We start from the raw sequence: 24,045 nt of genomic DNA on the forward strand, positions 1-24,045 counted from the left end.
ATTTTATTTATTGCATGATTTAAAACTAAATCATTCATTGCAAAAATAACAAATGTCACATTGGGTAAATAAAAATGAGAGTTCTTATACACTAAAATAATAGGTCTTTATTTAGAAATGGCTTTATTGTGAGATTTTTATACCATGCCCTCGTGAATGGTCTCCTTGGGGTGGTACACAACAATTCATAAATATTTTCAGTAATCAGAACATTAAACAATAAAACAATTAAAACATTACAAAAGAATGATTAAAATTGTAGTTACTGTCTAAAATCACTGGCCTCGATGGGGGAAGAAGAGGGGAAGGGGAGGGAGGTCTGGGTAGATGTTCAGTGAGCTTTTCCACTGGTCTCAACCATATGTTGTGTGGGACAGCTCCGTCTTGTAGTCCCTGTGGAACTCATTCTGAGAGGGTCCTGATCTTTCCTAGGAGCTCGTTCCATCAAGCTGGAGTCATTGCCAAAAGTTGAAGCCAGGCGGACTTCATTGGGGCCCAGTCTGCATATGGCCTAGATCAGTTACATTAATCAAATCTGGAGGTGACTGTTGAATGGATCACTGTGGCTGGGTGCTCTGGGGCCAGGTAGGGTGCTAGTAGTTTAGCTTGGCAAAGATGGAGGAATGCAAGCTGTGTTACTCAAGACATCACAGTTAAGGGTAGTACATAAATTGAATAAAATATATTATGCCCAGGTTTCTGGCCATCTGCACAATTGATAACTCCATCCAGCCTGGTCTGGCCCTTTCCTGGTCTGGCCCTTTCCTACCCAGCCACAGGACTTCCGTCTTTGAAAGATTCAGCTTCAAGTGGCTTGCGCTGAGCCATTCTGCCACTGCATCCAAACACTCCACTAGGAAGCTTGGACGGGCATCTGGTTGGTCATCAGGAGACAGAGCTGAGTGTCATCAGTATACTGATGCCACCCAAGCATAAATCTCTGGATCAGCTGGGTGAGAAGATGCATGAATGTTAGATAAAGTGGGGGAGAGGATCATACCTTGCACACCTCTACATTGGGGTTGGCAGTGGTGCAACTGATTCTTCCTGGTGGAGATCTTTTGCCTTTGGCCATGGAGAAAGGAGGTTAGCCACTGGAGGGCCTTCCCCCGTGCCCCCATGTTGATGAGGTGGTGAGAGAGAAGCTTGTGGTCTACAATCAGGACAACCAGTGCCATCTCCATTCTGTGGCCAGGGGAGAAGCCAGATTGGAACGGGTCTAGGACCAATTGCATCTATGATTGAAGTATGATTCAAAGTGGACAGTATGTGTGGCTGCCCTGTGTAGATTTATTTATTTATTTATTTGATTTCTATATCGCCCTTCCGTATGGCTCAGGGCAGTTTACATACAACATGGGGGATACATGGAACATGTAAGTTGGATCCAGAAAACCATCAATGGAAAACACTGGCAGTTGCAGGTCTTCACAAATTATCCTGTTGTCATCATCCCCTTCCTATCTCTGTCCAGCAGCCATTTCTAACTTCATTCCTGGAATCAAGAGAGCAGGAGGTTGCAGTAGGGAGAAGAAAACATCCTGCTTCCTTCAACCCGTGACAGAAGAGGAAGCCGTTTCACCCACCCCCAGCAGTCCACGCAGAGTGTCCAAGAACTCTTAATGGCTGCTGGAGGAAGGAGAAAAGCAGGAAAGATCTACAATCCTTGTTTTGGAATGTGATCAAGATGGAATACCTATTGTCTGTTTGAGCAAGTTGAAATTCTACATGACATTAAACAGTAGGCTGCCACTCAACAAAAAATAATGAAACTCCAGTTACTTTTGTCAATTTAGCCATCTTTACAAGTTACATTGAATACACATACAATCTTTATACAGTGTACACTTGATCTTTGTGTTAGTTATTGTTATGTTACTGTCAACAAACATACAGTGGAATGTGTAATACAAACCCTATATTTACTTTTTAAAAACTTCATTTGTATTCTGCCTTTCTCACCCATGGAGACCAGAAGTGGTTTACCATCTCTTCCATTTAATCTGCACATGACCCTGTGAGGTATGGTGTATTAAGAGTTTGTGACTCGCCTATGGTCATCCAGTCTGCTTCCTCTTGGTACTGTTCCCCAGGTTCATTTGTAAAGGGAACAAATTGGCTCTTTCTTGCATGTCACATGTTTATTAAATTATTGGGGGAAATTATTGGGGAAATGAGTTAAACCTGTAGGCAATAATATCCTCTTATCAACCAAGATAACCAAGTTTTTTAGATGATTTAATTGTATTTCAAATAAAAGTTAGCAATGTATAAATTAGTAATAACGTCAATTCATAAGGTCAGTAGGTTTACTTAATGATCCATCTGTTATAATTGAGGTCAGGACCTCTCAGAGGTCAAGAGAGGCCAAGGTCACTTCCATTTTTTAGGCTTCTGCTATATTAAAAATGCTGCCAATGGAAGGAGAATATTAATGCAAACTGCACACATGGACCATTTATGCACTGGGAACTTCACTGCCCCAGCTCCCATGCAGGAGCACATATCGGGGGTAGATGAGGTGCACCAGGCCAAATGCTCCCCCGTGTGGGTGCAGAAAGAGGTGGGGCAACTTGCCACAACTAAACCTCCAGCATGCAGCCTGGTATTAAACCTCCAGTGCGTAAATGGTCATGGTGAGGCCTAGTAATGGGACACAAATTTAAAATTGTTTTATGTACATTGTCTTCTTTCAGTCTTGTCAGTATCTCTACAACTGTATGTATAACCTCATTAGCAGATAATGTCAAAAGTCTGAAATCCTCAGTAAATGTGAGGTGTTTAATGAAATTCAAATTGCTGACTTTCTTTGAAGAAAATTTTATTAACATTGGAAGTTGGACTGCATATGAAACCAATATTCTGCTAGGTAGAACAAATATGAATCTGTAGTTTTGTAAAGATTAGTTTGTATAAGCCTTAGCTTGTACTAGTAGTTTTCCAGGTTGCTGAACAGTTGTTTATTCTAGAAGTCATGTTTTCCCTGAAGACTCATGCTCTGCCCATTCTTCAAAGCCACCAATAAAGTGCTGAACTCTGAAAGCACACAAATTAAGTTCTGACGGTTGCTGAACTTTAGTTCATTCACAAATTCAGAAAATGGACTACCCCAAGGCTGAATAAAAATGTGGGGTGCTAATGTCACTACAGATGCCAGTTTTCTGCCCCTAAGATTTCTCCTCCGTTCTAATTAAGCTGATTACAAAGTGCATTGTACCTTTGCATCCTGCATCACTTCTTTGCACCACCCCTCCCAAATCTAGCTGTTCTACTGCAGACAAAATGGCTCCCATCTAAAGCTGAAATAGCACAATTTTCAAAGTACAGATCACAAACAGAATTACAATTATTGTAACTGGTTGTGCCAATATATTGCTCTTGTAGTATGATGCCTGCTCTGAAATTACTACATCTGAAAAGGGCATAATGTAAGTTTCTTTAATTTATTTTTAAATAACATCTGTCTTCTTTTGATACAGGAATAGGCAATGGCTTAGATCCTTTGCCTGTGGAGGACAGGGTGGTTCTGCCTCTTTCTCTCTCCAGCCCCCTAATTTACGACTCCCATTGTTCCTGCAGGTCCTCTGATATACAGGAACACAACTTCAGGGGCAGCAATCAGAAAAGGGGTGTGTGTGGACAAGCTGCCTTCCTATGGTAGCTGCTTCCTATTCTGTGCTGCTTGGAATCCGAGCCTGACATCCTGGATAACTATGAACTTCCTATGTGGCTCTGGCCATGTCCTTCAGATTAATTTAAACCACCAGTGTGATCTCTAGATATAGGTGTGCCAAGCTTAGGTCTTCAAACAGTGATAAGTTATTTCAGAAACACAGAGAACAAAGCTGTTGATAATCACACTTTTAGAAGAGAAACATCAATGTAAATACCAACTGTTTTCACAATTTCCATATCTGCTTCAAATCTACCTTAAAATAGTCTGCTGAAACCATTCCTTTCACCAAGACCATTAAGCTTGGCTGGGTCTAGATGTGCTGGGTACATTGCTTACCTGCCAAAACCTAAGGACTTTGCAGCAGTTACAGCTTGCTTGCTTCTCACTCCTGCCATACAGAAAAAAACTAAGTGGTCTGATTTAGAGGGCATATCTTCATTGTACATCTTTTTAAAATGCTCCGGGTTCATCTGTAGGGCTTCTACAACCTTGCCCACTGAAAGAACAATTGATTCAACCTGTTATTGTTCATTTTAAGACAAAGACATTGCATAAGAGGAGAATCATCTCAGTATTTATAATACTTTTTCTATAATTTTTTTCTTGTAATATTTAATGTAGCAACTATTGTAGAAGAAAAGACACATGGCAATACAAGTACAGACAATATTGGCTAATGTTGAACATTTCCAGTACAATAATACTTGTACAATAATAAACAAGTACAATCTTGTTTCATTCATTTAGCTAGCCTTGCGTTCCCCTCATTCTGGAACAACAAATGTTACCTTACATGGAATGTTGATAGACCCCGGGATTTTCCCATGTTCTCCAATTTCCCATTTCTCTCTCACATCAATGAGCTGAATAGCCTTGGATTCCAGTAAGCCTTTTAGTTCTCCATATGACACATGGTGGTTCTCAGCAGAGGAAAAGTGGCAAACAATTATGCTTTCACTTTGTACATCTGTAATATATATGAACAAGAAGTATTTGTAGGTTAGTGCAGGGGTCCCCAACCCCCGGTCTGGCCCGGTACCGGGCCGCAAAGGCCATCATACCAGGCCACCAGCGGCTGCGCCTGCCTCCCCCGCTGCAGCGAGAGGGGGGAAAGAGGCCGGCGCACCAGCTACGCAAACACGCATGCGCGGCAACTCTGCATGTGTGTGTTAGCGCCACCTGGTGGCCAAAACGCGCATGCGCCGCAATTGGGCATGCACCTTTATGAGCAACTGCAGCAGCCGGGCCGCTGGCTCTCCCCCACCCCCGGAGGTGGTGCCCGACCAGAAGAAGGTTGGGGACCGCTAGGTTAGTGTTTCTTGTAGCACATGCTAGATATAGGAATTAGTGTGGTGGAGTGATTAGAATGCCATACCAGCACCAGGGGAACATGTGTTCAAAAGCCTGTGAAGCACACTTTGGCTAGTCATTTTCTTTCTCAGCTTTACCTACCTCATAGGATTAGTGCGAGAATACAATGGGGGGGGGGCATATTCAGTTTGGGATATTGGTTAAGAGCGGATGCTTCTAATCTGATGAGCCAGATTTTATTCTCTGTTCCGCCACATGAAGCCAGTTGGGTGACCTTGGACTAGTCACAGCCCTGACAGAGCTGATCTCACAGAGTAGTCTTGTCAGAGCTCTCTCAGCTCCATTTACCTCACAGGGTGTCTGTTGTGGGAAGTGGAAAGGAAGGTGATTGTAAGCCACCTTGAGGATCCTTTTGGTAGTGAAAAGCAGGGGTGTAAAAAACAATTCTCTTCTTTTATCCCTCCCCCAAACTCTTGAAGTGTTGGCATTGACAAAAACATATACAAAATGACTGCGCTTATCTTTAACCGCTCCTGCGGAGCGGATTAAATAAAGCCCTAAGGGCTATTGGGGAGGAGTTAGGGCGGGCTCTGTCCGTGATAAAAATTTGCTGGGGTGAATCTGATTCGCCCCTACGAGTGCGAATCTAGGGCCAAGCAGCCCATGGGGAGGCGTGTCATGGGCTGCTTGGCCCAGCCTCGCTCGCCAGGGGACTCCTTCCCATTGCCCTCGGGAAAGGAGCAGGGACGCCGCGTCAAAGACGTGGCATCCCTGCTCCTTTCCCGCCAACCCCCAACACCTCGCTACTACCTTACTAACCCCCCTCCATCCCCAGGCTCCTTCCCAGCCCGCGTCGCCTGCCCAGGACGCAAACACCCCCCCGGCACTCAGCCGCCGCCCGCTAACACCCCCACCCTCCTCAGACCCCTTTCCGCCCCGCCGCCGCTTCCCGAAACACGGACACACACTCAAACACACACTCCACCACCCACCCGCCACCAGCTAACCCCCCCACCCTCCCCAGACCCCTTTCCAACCCGCCTCCGCTTCCCGCAACACCGACAAACACTCAAACACACAGTCCACTACCCACCCGCCGTCCGCTAACTCCCCCACCCTCCACACAACCCTACATGACCCGCCCCGACAACCACCCGCCGCCTCTGCCCCAGCCCCCGTCCCTGCACTTCCCAACCACAGCCCAACTCACACTTCCCGCGGCCGATCCCTGCTCCCCGCCACCGCACTGACCTTCCGCCGGTCCTCCTGCTCCCTGCCCCTCTCTTCCCTTCTGCCTCCCGCCACCGCCGCCAGCCAGCATGCCCTGTGCGCCAGCTGGCAATCTCGGAACACTGAACCAGGCATGCGCCAAATCACGCGCATGCCTGGTTGCTCATGTCGACGCCCCGACACGGCTCCGGTTCCCCCCCCTACAGCGCGCATGCCCCGGACTATCGAGCATGTGTGCTTCCTGTCGCCTGCACCGCCACCCATGCCAAGCTGCGCTGCCACCCCTTCCAAGCCGTGCCTTCCTCCAGCCGCTGCAAGTATGGTAGGAGGACCGCGCCTTATGCCCGCACTCTGCCCATTTTTACAAATGGGCTTTTTTACTAGTATGCTTTATAATTCACCACTTTTCTGAACAGAAATTAAATTCACATGAGAGAGTCACAGTCTGAGTTTCTGCTGAGACTCAAGAAATGCTTATCAGTACAGTTGACAACAACACAGAACAAGAACACTTTCCCATTTGCTTCATGCATTCTGAGTTGCAATTCTTATAGATAGCCATTGTATTCAGAGCAAGTTATATGACTAACACAAATGTATCTAATCAAAGAACAAAGAATCATCATTCTAACATTGTGTTTCATGCTAAATGAACTGATTGCAAGTAAACAAATAAGAGGTATTTAAATAATTTTTATAATAAAAGCAACACCCTCCAGCATCATCTTTACACCCTCAATGCACTCCCACTCTAGCGCAAGAACTGGGCATGACATGACCAGGGAATCCTGATTGGGAGACTATGGGGGCTGAACTGAAGGTTACCATGGAATTGATCATGTGATTGCATTGAAATCAGAAGTATAAATGCTTTGTTATAGAGAGCCAGCATGCTCTCTGCCTTTTGGATTACTGCATTCCCACTGTCATGATGGTCAGTTCATAGTCTGAGGAAGAGTGCTTGCACTCAAAAGTTCATCCCTTGAATAAATCTTTGTTGGTCTTAAAGGTGCCACTGGACTCTGATTTTATTTTGCTATGCTTTTCCTGCAGGGAGCCTATTTATTCCTGCAAGCACCTTATCAATAAAAATATCTTTTGGATTCTTACCCAAGGTGTTTTCTTTAATTAGAGTGTTGGGGATACCAATTTATCAAACCTGTTTAACTAAAACTTCAGTCAGCAGCTTGAAGAGGAATAAAGGATGATACAAAAAAAATCTAATGTATCCCAGGACTTCTCTTTAGGTTGATAGGCTATATATAATCAATTGTTTAGAGTGAAATTAGATGCCTGGCAGTGGCTCTTCAGGGTAAGATGACCAGATTTTCCCAATTTGGAGGGACATCTGGGGGTACCTGGCAAATTGTACTTATGTTGAAATTAATATATATATATGTATAAATACTATTTTTGGTTTCTATGCATTCTATGAAACTTTTTGTTGTTCCATATAGACCAAATTCGTAATCAAGAGCCCCCCCCCCCCCCCGGTCAATGATGTCCCACTTTACCAATGTTAAAATCTGGTCACCTTACTTCAGGGTCTAAGACACAGATCTTTCACAGATCTTTCTCCCATTCCTTTTACCTAGCAATCCTAGGAATTGAATCTGGGATCTTGCACAAGCAAAGCACATGCTCTGCCACTCATTCATGGTCTCTCTCCAAACCAACAAAAGTCCAACAGCACCTTTAAGACCAACAAAGATTTATTCAAGAGATGAGTTAAGGGATGAATCATGAGTGGGCAGATATATAGAAAATTGTACTCATGATTCTTGTTCCATTTTCCTGAGGGAGTGTGCCTGCACACGAAAGCTCACGCCTTGAATAAATCCTTGCTGCTCTTAAAGGTGCTATTGGACTCAATTTGTGTTGTGCTACTTCAGGCCAATACGGCTACCCACTTGAATCTCTCTCTCTCTCTTTCCAAACCAGTACCTCATAAATCCGGCCTTGGTCTGGAGATTAGCAGGTACAATAGAGAGAGGGGCCGTGGGCCGATGACAGACTGTCTCCTTCCATGCTGAAGGTCCCAGGTTCAGTCCTAAACATCTCGGATCACAGCCGCCGGAGCCCCAGGTTAGCTGCCCCCAGTCAGGTTAGACACCGCTACTCTCGACGGGCCGATGACTCCATCTAAGGCGGCCCCAGCGCGCTGACTTTTCCATTCCCCGCCGTACTTACAGCGCGACTCGCAAAGAAGCTTCTTGCAGGTCGGGGCTCGCCGCCGTAAAAGGCCTCGGCTGCGGTTGCCCCGGCAAGCCAACCAATGGACCATCCCGACAGTCCCTGCGGCCCGCGCGGTCATCAAAGGGAGCGCTGCTACTTGGCTCAGCAGTCGACGGGGACGCCACATCTTCCCTACCTAGCAGCAGGCATCGCGTCTCCCTCCGCAGCTCAGCCTGCTGGGCTTCCCAGCCTATAGTAGTCTTGGGTAGTGCCTGTCTCTTTGGCGTGTCTGCTAAGAAAATTGCCCCATCAGCGCCACACAACCATGACCGAGGGTGTCTCAGTGTATTCAGAAGGCGCACTATATTGCAATAAAAGTAGTAGGTGAGAGTTGAATAGCAATTCGGGCAGCCGCAGAAGCCATCAACTACAACAGTTATATAGCTTCAGAGTATTTTTTTTTTACCGTTTCCCAACCTTTTAAAGAACTTATCTGGTCCTACATTTAGCAAAACAGGAACCTGCCTTTTATATCAACAGTTGATCATCATCTGGGCATGGAACTGGAGTCATTGTGGGTGGGCAGGTAGCTGTACATTTCCTGCATTCTGGAGGGGATTGGACTAGACCATGGAAGTCCCTTCCAACTCTATGATTCTATGAATGGGTTTACCCAATAGGAAATAATGTGTTAGGCTTGTATGGATGAATCTTTGGCAGTTATACAAGAATAAGTGGGGCAATTCCCACCATTTCCTCTTTCCTTTCCCAGGGAGCCCCTATAGTGTCTCCCCTTTTCCTACTTTCTTCTCTCTATTCCACCAACCAGTCATCCTAACTCTATCTGCCACATCTTTGGCTTTCCATTTATCACCCCCACACCTTCCAACAGACAGAAAAACTCTGCCTGAGTTGCTCACAAGAACTTATGTGGGGTACCTTACTTTTCTCTTTATCCCACTTCCCACACTATTTCCTCTTTCACTCCACTGGCAACACGAATAGCCTCTTCTCTCTCCCTGCTTCCTTTTCTCCTTCCTATCCACCAACCAGCCTACATTTTTATTTTATTTTTATTTGCCCCCCAATCTTTGGTTCATATATATAAATGTGTGTGTGTGTGTGTGATTTTATTTTCATTTATAGTGGAAGAAGAGCCCCTCACAAGCGAGCGAGCGAGAACTACACCAGTTAGTTACTTGGAATCTAGGAGTTGTACTAACATAGAACAATACCTGCTGGAGATCTGTAACTTCAGCACACCATGATTGTACCCCTAGGATGTTATATGACATTTTGTGGACATTAGAAAGGTCATTATAGGTCCAGGGGAGGTTCATTCATATAAGTTGTGATAAATTCTTACCTGGAAAAGGATGTTTGATGAATACATTATTCCAGTGCAAATGGAAGCCGGTAGGTATGAGGCTGGGATGGCCAGTCTTCGACAAGGAGTCTCATTGCCTGTCTAGCCTCTGTAGCATCCCAAAAGCTGATGATACACTGGCTCCTAGTTCCCTCATGTCTACGCTATTATTGTGCAATACCAAATCAGTGAAGCACAAAATTGCACACCTCTATGCCATGTTGTGGGAAGCAGAAACATGGGTAGAAGAAAATAGTGTTATGTGTCTGCCCCAACTACCTTTGTATGGTTATGTGGTCTTCCACCAACCCTGCACAACTGGCCAGGGAGGAGGCATGGCTATTATCCCTCTTGAGTACTTTGCCTTCTGCAAATCCCCAATGCAAACTATTACTGGCATTACAAAGATTGAGTCCAATAGCACCTATAAGACCTATAAGAGTTAAGTGTTATAGTAACTTGCATTTCTGCAACCACACTTTCTAGTCTGTTCTTGAAGTTCCTTTGCAATAAAACCACTACCTTGAGGTCCCTTATTGGGACAGCTACCTTGAGGTCCTGGAAGGCTGAAGTGTTCCCCTACAGTTTTTCAGTCCTGTGATTTTTTATGTCATTAATTCTTTGGTGGTTTGACCTGTTTGCCCTATGTAGAGACCAGAGGGGCATTATTAGCATTTGATGGCATATGCAATGTTAGAAGATGAGCATGTGAATAAGCCTTTGATAATGTAGGAGGTGATGTTGTTAGTTCTGTGATTGTGTTATTGGAGTCTATGTGGCAGCTAAGTTGCCATCTGGGTTTGTTGCAAGTTCTGGTAGCAGTGTCCATGTTGCATTGTTGTGGGTGAGGAGGTGTTTGAGACTGGGGAGTCATCTGTGCAGAAGAAAACGTATGCCCCCAATACTTGGGAAAGAGAACTGTCATAGAGGTTGTAAGTCACTGATGATGCACTGAGCTGTTTGGAGTTGAGAGCTATATGTAACTACTAGTGGTGGCTTGTTATTTTCTTTTTTGGGCCTGTCTTCCAACGGGTTTTCTCTTGGTAAACTTCTGGTTTAGTTAATCTGTTTCCGGACCTCATTGGGTGGGTACTTTAGTTCCAATAAGGTTTGTTGTAGATCCTTCAGGAGAGAATCTCTGTCTGTGGGACTGGAGGAGACGTGGTTGTAATGTAAAGCCAGGTTGTATATAATGGATTGTTTGGTATGTTTAGGATGCTAGCTAGAGGCATAAAGGTATGTTTGTTGGTCAGTAGGTTTTCAGTATAAGGTGGTTTCTAGGCATCCATTGTTTATTTTTACAGAAGTGTTCAGAAAATGTATTTCTTACATAGATTGGTTCATTGCCAGGTTGATGGTGAAAGTTATAGTATGTCTGGTGGAAAGTATCTGGGGCTTCTTTACTATATGTCCAGACAATAAAAATGTTATCAATGAATCGCAGGTATGAGAGAGGTATGAGCAGGTGGGTGTTTGGGAAGTGTGGCCCCAAGTCTGTTATGAAGATGTTGGCATATTGAGGGGCCATGTGGGATGCCCATGATCTGAAGGAACAAGTTGTCACTAAATCTGAAGTGGTTATGGGTGAGAACAAAATGGCACAGTTTGGTAGCTGAATCAGCTGTGGTGTTGTTAGAAATTGTATTCCTAATGGCTTGTAATCCATGTGTGGATTGTTGGTATACAGGGATTCCGCATCCATGGTGGCTAAAATAGTATTCTCTGGAAGGTTGTTCAAAGATTGTATTTTCCTCAGAAAGTCTGTGGTGTCGTGAACATAACTAGGAACATTAATGGCATAGGGTGTTAGAACAGAATCCATATAGCCAGATACCCCATGGTGATAGTGTTTATGCCTGAAACAATGGGGCGCCCTGGGTTGTCAGGTTTGTGGATTTGAGGCAGAAGATAAAAGGTACCTGGTTGAGTTTCCTTTGGTGTGTCTGAAAGGATTTCTTCTTGAATGTGTGCGGGTAATTCCTTGATAATTTTGTATAGTTCTTTTTTTATTCCTGTGTGGGGTCTGAGTCCATTTGTCTGAAAAGGTGGTATTTGAGAGTTGTCTTTGAGCCTCCTGGATGTAGTCTGGTCTATTCATGAGGACAACAGCTCCTCCTTTGCCTGCTTCTTTAATTATTACATCTGGATTGTTCCTAAGGTTGTGTATGGTCTTCTGCTGTGTGTTATGTTGTTTGTTGATTTGGTTTGAACCCTGCGGTGGAAGCATTCTATGTAGAGGTCCAGCGTGGCATTGTGACCATCCCTCCAATCCACTGAAGAACAGGATGCTAACCACCACATATCAACAAAACAACACTACAAGAAAAGAGACTCTACATTGACCCCCTCCCCTCTGCTGGATGGTTTACCACAAAACAGATAAAACAACATGACTATAACATCTCTAAAGCAACAGCACATCAGAAGCTATTAATACCCAGGGATTATGCTGTTCAAAGGACTTTGTGTCTGAAGGGATCATGCTGTTCAAAGGCCTTTGTGTCCAAAAGAGCATTTCAGCAGGTTTCTCTTGCCATGATAGTGGCTCAAGCAATGAGAAAAGCTGGACCTGCCAAAATCCCCCATTAAACCCACAGACCCCTCCCCTCATGCATCAAGTCACACAATCACACAGAGGACACTTTTATATTTTTACTAATTCCAGAAAGCTATATTGCCACATTAAGAAGAGGAATGCATTTCTTCTACAATTTTAACATAGTGTTCTATCAATCACATGAGTTTGTGTGTCAATCCGATATTTTTGGGGAATACTAGAAACTGAGAATTATAACCTCTTCTGGTGTTCCTAGGAAATAGCTTAATTGTTTCCATATTTAAATCTTCCCCTTCTTCATTTTATAAAAAAGTTCAAAGATTACTGGTTTTGGTTTTTTTTAACAGATTGATACAAACAAGAGTAAGATGCTATATTTACCCTTTGGCTAGCCCAGGGAGCAAAGATCACTGCTATACTTGGACTCCCACATGGCAAGTCTTGTGCTACCAGCTGAAACTACAGACTGGTGACTCAGCCAGTAGCATTATGACAAAATATCTTATACAGAAATGTTTCAAATCACATTAATATAAAACCCTCACAGTTGAGTCTTTTTCATTTGTACAATCATGATTACCAGCAGGCTTTCTACCTAGTACTTCCAACTGGTCATTTTCCAGAGTTTCTTCCTATATATATAATAATGTGTGCTAGTTTAAATAGACATGCTTCCTAATATTGTGAAAGCCCTTTAGCAGCCAGCCTAGTGGCATATGGTGGCTTTGCTTTTCCACATGCAAGAGCTATCACTGGTACAAACCAGTCATGTCATATGATAGCTAGCTGCAGTATGGCACTTCATAAACTGTTATCTGAGCTCTAGCTGAAGAAACAGAAGGTAAAATATGTAAAGGTCAAAGCAAACTGAATCTCTAGAATAGTCCCCAGGATGGGTAATGGAATAGTAGTGCAACACTGAACTACATGTTTTGGAATTACAGTCTTTAGCTGTGACCTGAACTCAGCTCCAGCATAAATTAGGTTAATTTGCTTCCAGTAGCACAGGCTGCTGTAAACTGATGTTACTAGACCACAACAGCACATATTTCTCAGATAATTGCCCTGATCCATCCAGGCCAGTTCTTACATGCACAAGAAATACTGTGTGCACATGGAGATTCCATGTATGCACAATCTCCCTATTCATTTTAGTGAAGAGAGGCATTCTTTGCATCAGAGCAGAAAAAGAAATCTGGAGCAGAGACAATCTGGAGAACTACTGTGCTGCTTCCATCTCTTTATTTACTACAGTTTTAAGGGGCATTTTGAAGCAGGCTTTTTCTGAGGCTTGAATAAAAATTAGGAAAGAAAAGTGTGATAAATTTAAGTTGGCACAGAAATTAGTTCACTAGTTGCTGGCCGACAGCCTTTCCATATGGTCTCCAAAAAGACAGTTTCAAAATGGCCCTGTGATTATAGCATAATGAAAACTAAAAAAAAAATCCCCTTAGACAGTGAAGTCACTGGACAGAATCACACTCTTATAAGTTTGTGATAAATTGGTGGAATGCTAAGAAAATGAATGTTAGTACACCTTTTCTGGGTGCAGATCTATGGGCTTCTCATTACCTCTGGCATGGTAAGCCCGTCTTTGGGGTTTCCTGATCAAATGCACCCAAAAGAAAACTATTTTCTATGCATGTGAAATAAGCATGTGGAGGGAAGGCTGGACTATCAACTAGCTAAAAAATAAACTGCCTAACATCATTTTTATTACTTTACAAAATTTATACCCTGCCTTTCTGCCAACATATATTACATGCATTTTAGCTGATTGATTCACTAATTACATATGCATATTAGAAAATAGTTCCATAGGGTTTTTTTTTTAAGGAGATTTACGTTTGTGCCACTACAGGTATTATTTTGGGAAAGGCATTCCACTCTTCATCAAACAGGAGGGAATGTCTTTTCTAAGATGGCAAATGGATGTGAAATTTTATAATATAAGCATTTATGTAGGACTCTCAACCATTTGGAACTCCTCACATGTATTACTGGTTGTATAAATTCAATAACCTTGTAAAGTTAGTGTTCCCATATTTCAGTGCATGCTGAAAGTGGCCTTACCGGGAGCCACCTAGTACATCTGAGCAGCTCTAGTCGCCACCGGCTTGTCGCCATACCTCCGATGCTGATAAACACTACATTAGCCGAGCGCGCAAGAGGGGGGGGGGCGGAAGAAACACTGCAAGGGAGACATTTTCCGCGCGGATGCTGGATTCTGGCCTGCAAATGGGGAGGGCACGTCCATTTTGGGTTTCCAGGACGACCTCTCACGCGACCCCTGCCCCTGTTTGCCCGAGAGCCGCAATGGGGCTCCCTCTGCAGCCGCGGCTGCGGCTGGTGTTTACACGGAAGCTGCCGCTCACCCTCCCGCCCCACTCTCGGTCTCCAAACAGGGGGCGGGACGGGACAGCCCAGGCCGGTGACGGGATCGGCCTTAGTTGGACTTCGGTTTCCTTCGCCGCTTCCCGCTGCTCCTGCAGTGTCTTCCGCTATCGGTTCAGCGTCTGCGGGCGAAGCACCAGCCCCACGCGGTGAGTCAGGAGGCAGCAAGCAAGCAAGCAAGCAAGGGCCGGCGGGTGGGGGGGGGGGGCGCTTGCTTCGTCTGCACGCACGGCTCCAGCTCCAGTTTTAGTGGCGGTGGCTCTTGGGGACGGCGGGACCTTTCGGGCCGCGTTTCTGCGGTCCTTGTGGAGTCGGCTCAGCAGCCATTTTGGCCTGCAGAGGGCACCGCTCCCTAGGCACTCCGGACTGTCGTTTAGGCCCTGGCGCAGAGGCCTGGAGTCTGATTGAACCACCCTCGGTGCGGCCTTCGGGTAGCACGGCCTCGGCGGCAGCTGGTGAAAGACGGATGTGGGATGTGATTCCTCCTTATGGGACTCTGCTTGGCCTACGGATGGGTAGGGTGGAGCTGGCAGGGAAGGTTCAGGACTATGAACTGGAAAGTCTTCATTCTCGGAAAGATCTGACGTGTGCCTTTTCTCTTGAGGGCAAATCTGTCTTGGTTGAGTTGGCTTAGTTAGGCTCTCTGGCAAGTATGCATGGTCTTTAAAGAAAGGCTGAATGAACAACGTGGCACTTAATCCCAAATAAACCTGGGTGCTAGTTGTACAAAGTAGCTCTGGGTCGCTGGATATATAAAAAGAACAACTCTGATATACACCAATAGAACAGGAGTCTGGTGGCATCTTAAAAAGTAATAACGTTTACAAGTAAAAAACCTTCAAGGACTTGTAAAAAGCATTTTTTTTCTGTGTCCCACTATTTTTTCCCTTCCATAAACACCCCCATAGTGTCACCTCATAAACTACTTCTCACTTTCCAACCTACCCTACCTTATTTTATTTGCTGCCCCCTGCCTGTCTTTAAGTTTTTCCTTCTTCACTCATGACAACTTCTCCCTAGATAAGTATGCATGGTTCCAGTTGCTGGGCTGGGCATTTGTGTGGTGTGTCCATTAGGCTCAGTCGCATAGTCGAAAACCTGCCAAGATTTACTTTCCCTTATATCCCATTCTTCACACCTGTTTCCTCCTGGCACTGATCTGTATGTCCCACTGAGCTATAGCATTTATTTCATTTACACCCCACCTTTGTCACACTGGGGACCCAAAGGAGTTTATATGGTTCTAATCTCCATTTTATCCTCATAACAGGTAGGCTAGATTGAAAGTGTGTAATTAGCCCAGAGTCACACAGTAAGCACTACAGAGAATGGGGATTTGAACCTGGGTTTCCCAGATCCTAATCTGAAACTCTAACATTATTAGACAGCACTGGCTTTTGTGGGAAAGCTACTGTTAAAATGTAATAAGTATTTGGACCTGGGTGAATTATGTAAGTCTCATAATATGAAGTTACCTGGTGGTTGCTGCCAGCCCTGCCCCAGTGTGTCCTACGTCAAAAATCCCAAACAGCCCTGGAAAGGGCCCTGCCCTCTCCTGCTTTTTCACTGACAGAAACCAAGGCTTGACAGATGGCAGTACTGTTGTGCTTGTCTAGCAATGGCCACTGAGTGCATTTCATAGAATCATAGAATAATAGAGTTGGAAGGGACCTCATCTAGTCCAACCCCTTGCACTATGCAGGATACTCACAACCTTATCGCTCATCCACTGTAATCTGCCACCCCCTTGAACCTTCACCGAATCAGCCTCTCTGTCAGATGGCTATCCAGCATCTGTTCAGAAATTTCCAAAGATGGAGAACCCACTGCCTCCTGAGGAAGCCACTGAGAAACCGCTCTGCCAGGAACTTTTTCCAGATGTTTAGATGGAATTTCTATTTAATTAATTTCATCTCATTGGTTCTGGTCCGTCCCTCCGGGGCAAGAGAGAACAACTCTGTTTCTTAAATCTACAGGCACTGCTCATATCATATGTCTTTGAGTCTTTGTAACCTCCCACTGTATTTAAACAAACAAACAAACAGATTTCAGGTTTTTCTGTAAACCTGGGACTTTTCTCAGGTTTGTAGAAAGAAATGATTTGTATATTCATGATTCTAGCCTACAGATTTAAGTATCTACAAATGGTGCCATGTTGAGAATTAGGTAGAATCAGAGAGTTGGAAGGGACCTCCAGGGTCCAGAAGTCCAACACCCTGCACAATGCCGGAACTCACACATACCTGCTCACCCATGGTGACCACAATTTTATACCTAATTAATTCAGTTCCTCCATTTGCAAGTATATTGATATTGTTTTTTTCTTTCAACTATTGGAGTTCATTGATTTCAAATTATGAAAGTCAATCTTTGAATGTGTAATTTACTTTGTTTTATATCCCTGAACAATTTCTTGCCCTAGCTGTTCTTCATTGGGTTTAGTTCAAAAGCATCTTTAGCCAAAACAGAATAGGAAGCATCATCATAAGTATTTTGGCTTTGCCATTTGCATATTTACTAAGAAAGTAAGTTCCTCTGAGTTTTTTGGGATTACACTTGATGTAGTGGTTTGGAGTGCGGATTTGTAATCTAGCGATCTGGGCTTGATTCACTAATTAAATATGCATATTAGAAAATAGTTCCATAGGGGTTTTTTGAGGGGATGTACGTTTGTGCCACTACAGGAGTTTGGCAAGGCTGTATACTGCCTATTTAACTTGTATGTGGAGCACATCATGAGAAAGGTGGGGTTAGATGAGTCACAAATTGGAATCAAGATTGCAGGGAGAAATATCAACAACCTTAGATATTTATTTTATTTTATTTATTTATTCATATTTTTATACTGCCCTCCCCGAAGGCTCAGAGCGGTTTACATATAACTGAAACTATACATGAAACCATACATATAATAACATTCATATTATTAATTGATAAACCGAGTGACAGTATAACATAACAGTGTATCATAACATAAACAGTCATAATTCGAACAGGAACAGGAGTCTTGGTGGGTTTCTGGGGAGAGGGGAGGAGCAGGGGCCCTGCAGATGTTGGTTGGTTGGCCTGGCCTCAGCCAAATGCCTGGTGGAAGAGCTCCCTTTTGCAGACCCTGCAGAACTGTTTTAGTCCCGTCAGGGCCCTGATCTCATCTGGGAGCTCATTCCACCAGGTGGGGGCCAGGACAGAGAATGCTCTGGCCCTGGTCGAGGCCAGACGAACTTCTTTTGGACCAGGGACCAGTAGCCAGTTGGTGGCAGCGGAGCGTAAAGCTCTTTGGGGGGCATAGGCAAGGAGGCGGTCCCTCAGGTACACTGGGCCCTGACCACGTATCGCCTATGCAGATGATACCACTCTAATGGAGAAAGCGAAGAGGAACTAAAGAGCCTCTTGATGCGGGTGAAGGAGGAGAGTGCAAAAGTTGGCTTGAAACTCAACATCAAGAAAACAAAGATCATGGTATCTGGCCCTCTCAATTCCTCGCAAATAGATGGGGAAGAAGTAGAGGTAGTGACAGATTTTATTTTCCTGGGCTCCAAGATCACTGCAGATGGGGACTGCAGCAAAGAATTTAAAAGACGCTTGCTCCTGGGGAGGAAAGCTATGACAAATCTAGATAGCATCCTAAAAAGCAGAGACATCACCCTGCCTACAAAAGTGCGTTTAGTCAAGGCTGGGGTCTTCCCAGTTGCAATGTATGGCTGTGAAAGTTGGACCATAAGGAAGGCCGAGTGTCAAAGAATTGAGGCTTTTGAACTCTGGAGCTGAAGAAGACTCTTGCGAGTCCCTTACTTTGTTTATTCCATTGTCAATCCTGTTGAATTCAGATCGCTTTGAACTCGGGTCTTCCTCTCCCCCCCCCTCCCCATTGAAACAGGAAAGTCTTCTGCACGTGGTTAGGGAGGCTCAGAAGACGGGGGGGGGGGAGGGGGAGGCAAATGGAGATTCTTTCTTTGTTTTCTTGAAGGGGGGAGAGGATCCAAGAAGTCAGAGGAGGGAGGAAAAAATCCTTTCTTTTCTTGAAGGTGGAGGGGGGGACAAAGAAGGCACACAAAAAATCCAAGCCCGACAGAAGTTGAGAGAAATTAGGGGTTTCTCCTTTAAGGCTTCTCCTTGTCACATGACCACCTGTAGCCAATCACGGGTCCTCTACCACGGAGGAGAGCCCAGATTCAAAACAATGTGATTTTCTGAAATAAAGGTAGGGTCACTCCGGATCAATCCTCCTTGGTGCAGAGGGAAAATTAAAATTGCCAAAAATCCAAACAGAAATCGCATTCTGTGTAGAGGACAGGGACTGAATCGATCTGGGGGTGGAATAAAAGCTCTGTGCAGTTTACACCCTGGTTACCATTTGGGTGGGAGACCACCAAGGAAGTTCAGGCTTGCTACATGGAGGCAGGCAATGGCAAACCACCTCCAAACACTTCTTGCCTTGAAGATCCTACAGAGTAACCATGCTGCAACTTGATGGCTAAAAAGGAGGTTACATAAACAGTAGTTAATGGATGGTGGAGTGTTACATTTTTGTAAATATTTGGTAGTTGTCATTCCAAAAGTCTAAGTACAGATTAGCATTTTTGACTTGATTTTTTTTTACTTCTTTTGTTTTTAGCTAATTTGAGAATACATAAGTTGCCTTAGTAGTTTAGATCAAGGTACATATTGACCAATAGTGTGTTTCCAGCAGTGGCTAACCAGGTACATACTTACAAGCAGGGCATGAAAGTGAGATATCCTTCACAATGTTTGGTATTTATAATTATAATTATTGCTATTCTGCCTACGAACTATTTAATTGAACTAAATATTTGAACTTTTTGTCTAGATTTTCAGAATATGTTTATTTTTTATTTTATATGTTGTTTGTATATGTTTAACTGAATAGTTAATTTGCCTGCTATGATATTTTAGTTAATTCTGTACAAAGTAACAAGCAGACATATGAAAATGAGAACACTGGTTTCTGTGATTTAGCAGCTGCTGTAATTTATTCCTTCCTGAAAGCTCTTTCTAGCTTCAGAATGGAGGCAGCATTGTAGCTCATGAGTATATAAATCTCATTGTCTGTTGACTTGAGAAGATGTTCTATAATATACGTGACTAGTAAATATTTTGTCAGATTTCTTCAGGAAATACTGGGAACTGGTATTCCACAGCCTCTTGAGGTTTTGCTGGTAGTGTCCAGAGTAGAGCAACTTGTTCTTGGTTTGGGATTGACATGTGTCATGAAGAACGATCTGGGACATAGCCAAGAAGAGAAAAGAGATGATATTGCACTCTCAGCAGTTAGTCACTGGATTTCTGGGAAACCGTGCTAATCATTTAGTCAGCCTGACATCTTGCTTTCCTGTCAACTGCTGCATATTTCCCCTTAGGCTTTACCAGAGCAATATATTGTCTCTATAGACTCTTTGGCTGTCTAAACTGGTTCATAAAAGTGCAACCAACTAACAAGGTCTGCTGGTGTGTTTTATTTTTTTGTCTTTTCAACGTAACTTTTGATTACTGAATGTTTGGGGGATGAAACTGAACACTGGCAAAGAATGTAAATGACATTAGCACATAAAAGGGGCTGCAGATAAATTCCTACCTACAGCACCATGATTACACTTCCTCAAATAGACGATTTATGCATTGGGAACTTAACTGCCCCAGCTACTGTGCAGGAGCACAAATTGGGGGTGGATCAAGCACACCGGGCCAAGTGCTCCCCCGTGTGGGTGCAGGAAGAGGTGGGGCAACCTGCCACAACTAAACCTCCAGCCTGCAGCCCGGCATGAAACCTCCAGTGCATAAACGGTTATAATGAGCTTGCCACTGAACCATATTTAACATATCATGTCAGAACTGCCAAAAGAGGATTGAGTTTTGAAATGAAGCGTAGAATAAAGTTCCGGACTCTATCCAGGTCTCCCGCCACAAAATTTGACATCAAGCAAGTGCCAACTTTAAGGGGTGTGCTTGTGGTTTTTCATGTTGCTTCAGCTTACCTTTGTTTGCACTGATGTTCTGGAAATCAGAATTCATTCTTGTTTTTGGTATAATAATTAATTTGAGAAAGTATGCTATAGCTTCTGTTGTTGAAGTATACTATAGCTTCTTTCTGTGGGCAAACATCTCATGATGTAGAAACAATGTCTGTTGTAAGTATGTCTGTTGTAAGTAGCAACTGAAATTGAATTGATCAGTGTGTGCCTTGTCTGTTAGTGTGAGCAGTATAATATGGGAACACGTGTGACATTGTCTACTTCCTTCTGTGAACTGGGAAATCATGAGATGTTTTCTAGTCCAGTGGTCCCCAACCCCCGGTCCGGAGACCGGGGCCGGTCCGTGGATCAGTCAGTACCGGGCCGCCGCTCCTCGTCATCCTCCTCATTGGCTGCTGCCTCGGGGGCTGTCCTGCCACTCTGCCACTGGCTCACCTTTGGTGTTCTCCAGCAGCTGCCATGGTTGGGGCTCCCCCTCAGTGTGGCACTGCGCAGCTGCTGCTGGCAGCACCCCCCAGCGGGTGGTGGGAAGTCAGGGCCGCGGGCAGGAAAGCAAGTGGAGCAGGGGCTCAGGTGGTGGCAGCGATGTCCCTCGGCAAAAAGACAACCCCCCCCCCCCGGGCCTCAGTAAAATTGTCGCGTTGACCGGTCCCCGGTGATAAAAAGGTTGGGGACCACTGTTCTAGTCCATGGAGGTAAATTTGCATGGCTGAGCTGTTTTATACTTCTTATATATTATGTGAGTATGCTGCTTAACATGAATAGTGTTTGTGTACTTGTTTGCCTGATGTCTTCTCTAAGCTCACTCATTCTGCCTTCATTTTTTTTAAACTGACATACAGGCAGCTGTCTGTATTCAGTGAACTACAGATGAGGAAGTCCTTCCCTCCTTCCAACAATAGTTGGATTTATTAAAGTAAAACAATGACTCACGTTTACAAATGAGCCTCCTCCAATTTGAGAGTAAATTTAAAGCTTCTGAATTCTTAGGAACTTTTTGTATATCTATTGTAACAAAATGAGTAAACGGAGAAACAGAGTTATTGTGATCCATAAGGAAGTGATCTCCATTGCTAGGATCCCTAATTTGGGATGCAATCTGAACTGAATGTGGGTATTTTGCATAAGATTCTTCTTGCTTGAGCTGATCTTGGATTGATGTTGAGGTCTCATAGACTTATGAATTTGGCTCCATGAGAGCATTTCCATTTATGGAGGATTTCTGCCTGCAGATTGTGACTTAATTTCCTGCTTCCTCTTGTAACATCTCAAAATCCAACCTTCTTTCCAGCCAGGTATTAAGGCAGTTTGCTTTAGTTGCTTTAGTCAAGTTGATAACATTTGTTGGGAAAGATATGGGAGGGATGTGATCCCATACATTCTTCTGCAGCTTTCAGCAGCTGTAAATACTGTTACCCATGGTATCCTTCTAGACCAGGGGTTGTCAACCTGTGGTCCTTCAGATGTCCATGGACTACAATTCCCAGGAGCCCCTGCAAGTGTTTGCTGGCAGCAGCTCATGGGAATTGTAGTCCATGGTAATCTGGAGACCACAGGTTGACTACCCCTGTTCTAGACCATATGGTGAGAGAAACTGAGTTTCAGTAGTCTAATGCCTGCCATTTTTAGGAGGTTCAGAAAAGTAGTGCTAGGAGGCTATTTGCCCTATGTGAATCACCTGTGGGTTTGACTTATCCGGTACTTCATCTCTAACGGAAACAGGTGGGGTTTTTGGAGTTAACTACCATTGATAGATCACTGGGGGATAATGCCAATGAGAAAGAGCAAATGTTCATAGCACTACCTTCTACAAGCTCCCAGTAAGATTTCATGTGAAGTTCCAAACAAGAGTTGGACACATCTGATATAGAATAGAGTGCTTATGACATTTTTGAGAGTTTCAAATGACAGATTTCAACATAGGAAGCGTGGCGGCCACTACCAGTCTGTAGTTCTGGTTCATTTACTGCTGCAGGAGGTATTAAGTGGCTGTATGCTTGAAAGGCTCTCAGAACTGTCCTTGCACTTAAACATCTGATGTACTGATTGATGGCTTTGTCTAGATGCTAGTCTTGACGATGACTATGGTCTTGCCCTTAATTGGGTGACACGATCACATTCTGGACTCCCCAAATGCCACAGGTAGCTATAAAACATATCTGAATGCAACTCATTCGAAATTATAAGAAACTAGTAAAAAAGCCCATTGTATTAAGAAGACAATGGGCGCTAGCAGGCGGGGACCAGAGCGAGGGGCAGGCGAGGGACAGAGCGAGGGACAGGCTACCTGAAAGAGGAGGCGGGCGTCAGCTCCTTGGCGTCTCGTGTTTTTTTGCCGGGAAGTCCCAGGCGTGGTGCGCTGGGCTGCGGCGGGTCCTCTGTGTTTTTTTGTCCTTCTGCGGCTTTCCCGGCGGCTCCATTGTGTTCTGGGGCCATGAGGGCAGGGAGCCCCCAGCTGTGCGCGGCTGCCGGGGCTCCCAGGGTGGCGGCTTGAAGCGGCGAGAGGCTGCTCCTGGGGTTTTTTAGTTCTTCTGCGGCTTCTCGGCGGCGCGGTGGCTCCCTCGGCGGAGGCTCCTTCGGCTGGTGGCCTGACATCAGGCCGCCGGGCAGGGAGCCCCCGGCAGCCGCGCTCCGCGCGACTGCCGGGGGCTCCCCCAGGCGGCGGCCTGACACGGCGAGAGGCGCAAAGCACCTCTCGCCGTGTCAGGCCGCTGGGCAGGGAGCCCCCGGCAGCCGCACTCCGCAGTTCCTGGGGCTGGGAATCGCTTTGCGCCTGCCGATTGGTCCCTCCGATTGTCTGTCATGAGGAAGGGTCCAATCTGGACCCTTCCTCATCCCGGACTCATCCCGCCCCAGAACCCCTTACTGTTTTATTTAGTCCGTGGCGCCCGCGGCGCCACGGGCGGTTTACAGATAATATACAAAAGTGTGAGTGTGTGCTAGGGGGTGCTTTTTGTTTCAGTCTGATATAATAAAATGCGTTGAGTACTTCTGATAACATGCTGAAGGTTCTGAAACCTTCTATTGGTGGAACACCCCCCCCCCCCGGCCAATTGCTGCTCTTGCTCAGGATTCGGCACTCCCCCTCCCCCTGTTCCTTCAGGCTTGCTGTGAAGGATGCCTCTAACAGCCCCTGAGTTATGGAGGGACACTTTTCTGAGAGCAACACAAGGGAGTCTGCGGGCATATATACGTCCCTTTTGAGGTGGGAAAGCTTTTCCCTTCTGGCTAACTGTTGGCTGACAGGGAGACCACGGAAAAGCCCTTCTCACTTAAAATACTGATGTGGCCTGTTCCATCTGTACAGCTACCCTGTGTAGTAGGCCTCAAGTGTGTCATTTCTATA

At 44.9% G+C, this 24,045-nt stretch overlaps 2 protein-coding genes across 6 annotated transcripts in view; one reads left to right on the top strand and one right to left on the bottom strand.

Moving 5' to 3' along the window:
* Position 1: 1 nt before the first annotated feature.
* Positions 2-8,648, bottom strand: LOC143820570 (thiosulfate sulfurtransferase/rhodanese-like domain-containing protein 3). Of its 2 annotated transcripts, none has more exons than XM_077303565.1 (4): positions 8,408-8,648; positions 4,470-4,643; positions 4,013-4,172; positions 2-1,495 (listed from the first exon to the last, which is right to left on the bottom strand). In XM_077303565.1, exons 1-4 carry the CDS (start codon positions 8,577-8,579, stop codon positions 1,450-1,452), a joined length of 552 nt encoding a protein of 183 aa, XP_077159680.1. In that variant the 5' UTR covers positions 8,580-8,648; the 3' UTR covers positions 2-1,449. The 2 variants fall into 2 exon arrangements, with proteins under 2 accessions (XP_077159680.1, XP_077159672.1); XM_077303557.1 differs by lacking the exon at positions 2-1,495 and adding an exon at positions 2,044-3,036 and having other exon boundaries at positions 8,408-8,645.
* Positions 8,649-14,552: 5,904 nt separating this feature from the next.
* Positions 14,553-24,045, top strand: part of USP45 (ubiquitin specific peptidase 45) — a 72,977-nt gene continuing 63,484 nt past the window's right edge. For 2 of the 4 annotated variants that reach the window (XM_077303597.1, XM_077303607.1), the window contains exon 1: positions 14,561-14,858. The gene's annotated coding sequence lies outside the window, so the exon portion shown is untranslated. Of the gene's footprint in view, positions 14,859-24,045 lie in introns of all 4 variants that reach the window. The other 2 variants (XM_077303615.1, XM_077303587.1) reach the window with 2 other exon arrangements.

Source organism: Paroedura picta, chromosome 1 (assembly GCF_049243985.1).
Source record: "Paroedura picta isolate Pp20150507F chromosome 1, Ppicta_v3.0, whole genome shotgun sequence".
Lineage (NCBI taxonomy): Eukaryota > Metazoa > Chordata > Lepidosauria > Squamata > Gekkonidae > Paroedura > Paroedura picta.

Excerpts from the sequence above, each read along its gene's own strand:
- LOC143820570 (XM_077303557.1), bottom strand. The coding sequence starts at position 8,579 with ATGTGGCGTCCCCGTCGACTGCTGAGCCAAGTAGCAGCGCTCCCTTTG. Across the intron at positions 4,173-4,469 it reads GGGGTCTATCAACATTCCAT|TGGGCAAGGTTGTAGAAGCC; the intron begins GTAAGGTAACAT and ends TTGTTCTTTCAG. Across the intron at positions 3,037-4,012 it reads AAGTCCTTAGGTTTTGGCAG|AGTTCAGCACTTTATTGGTG; the intron begins GTAAGCAATGTA and ends GTGTGCTTTCAG.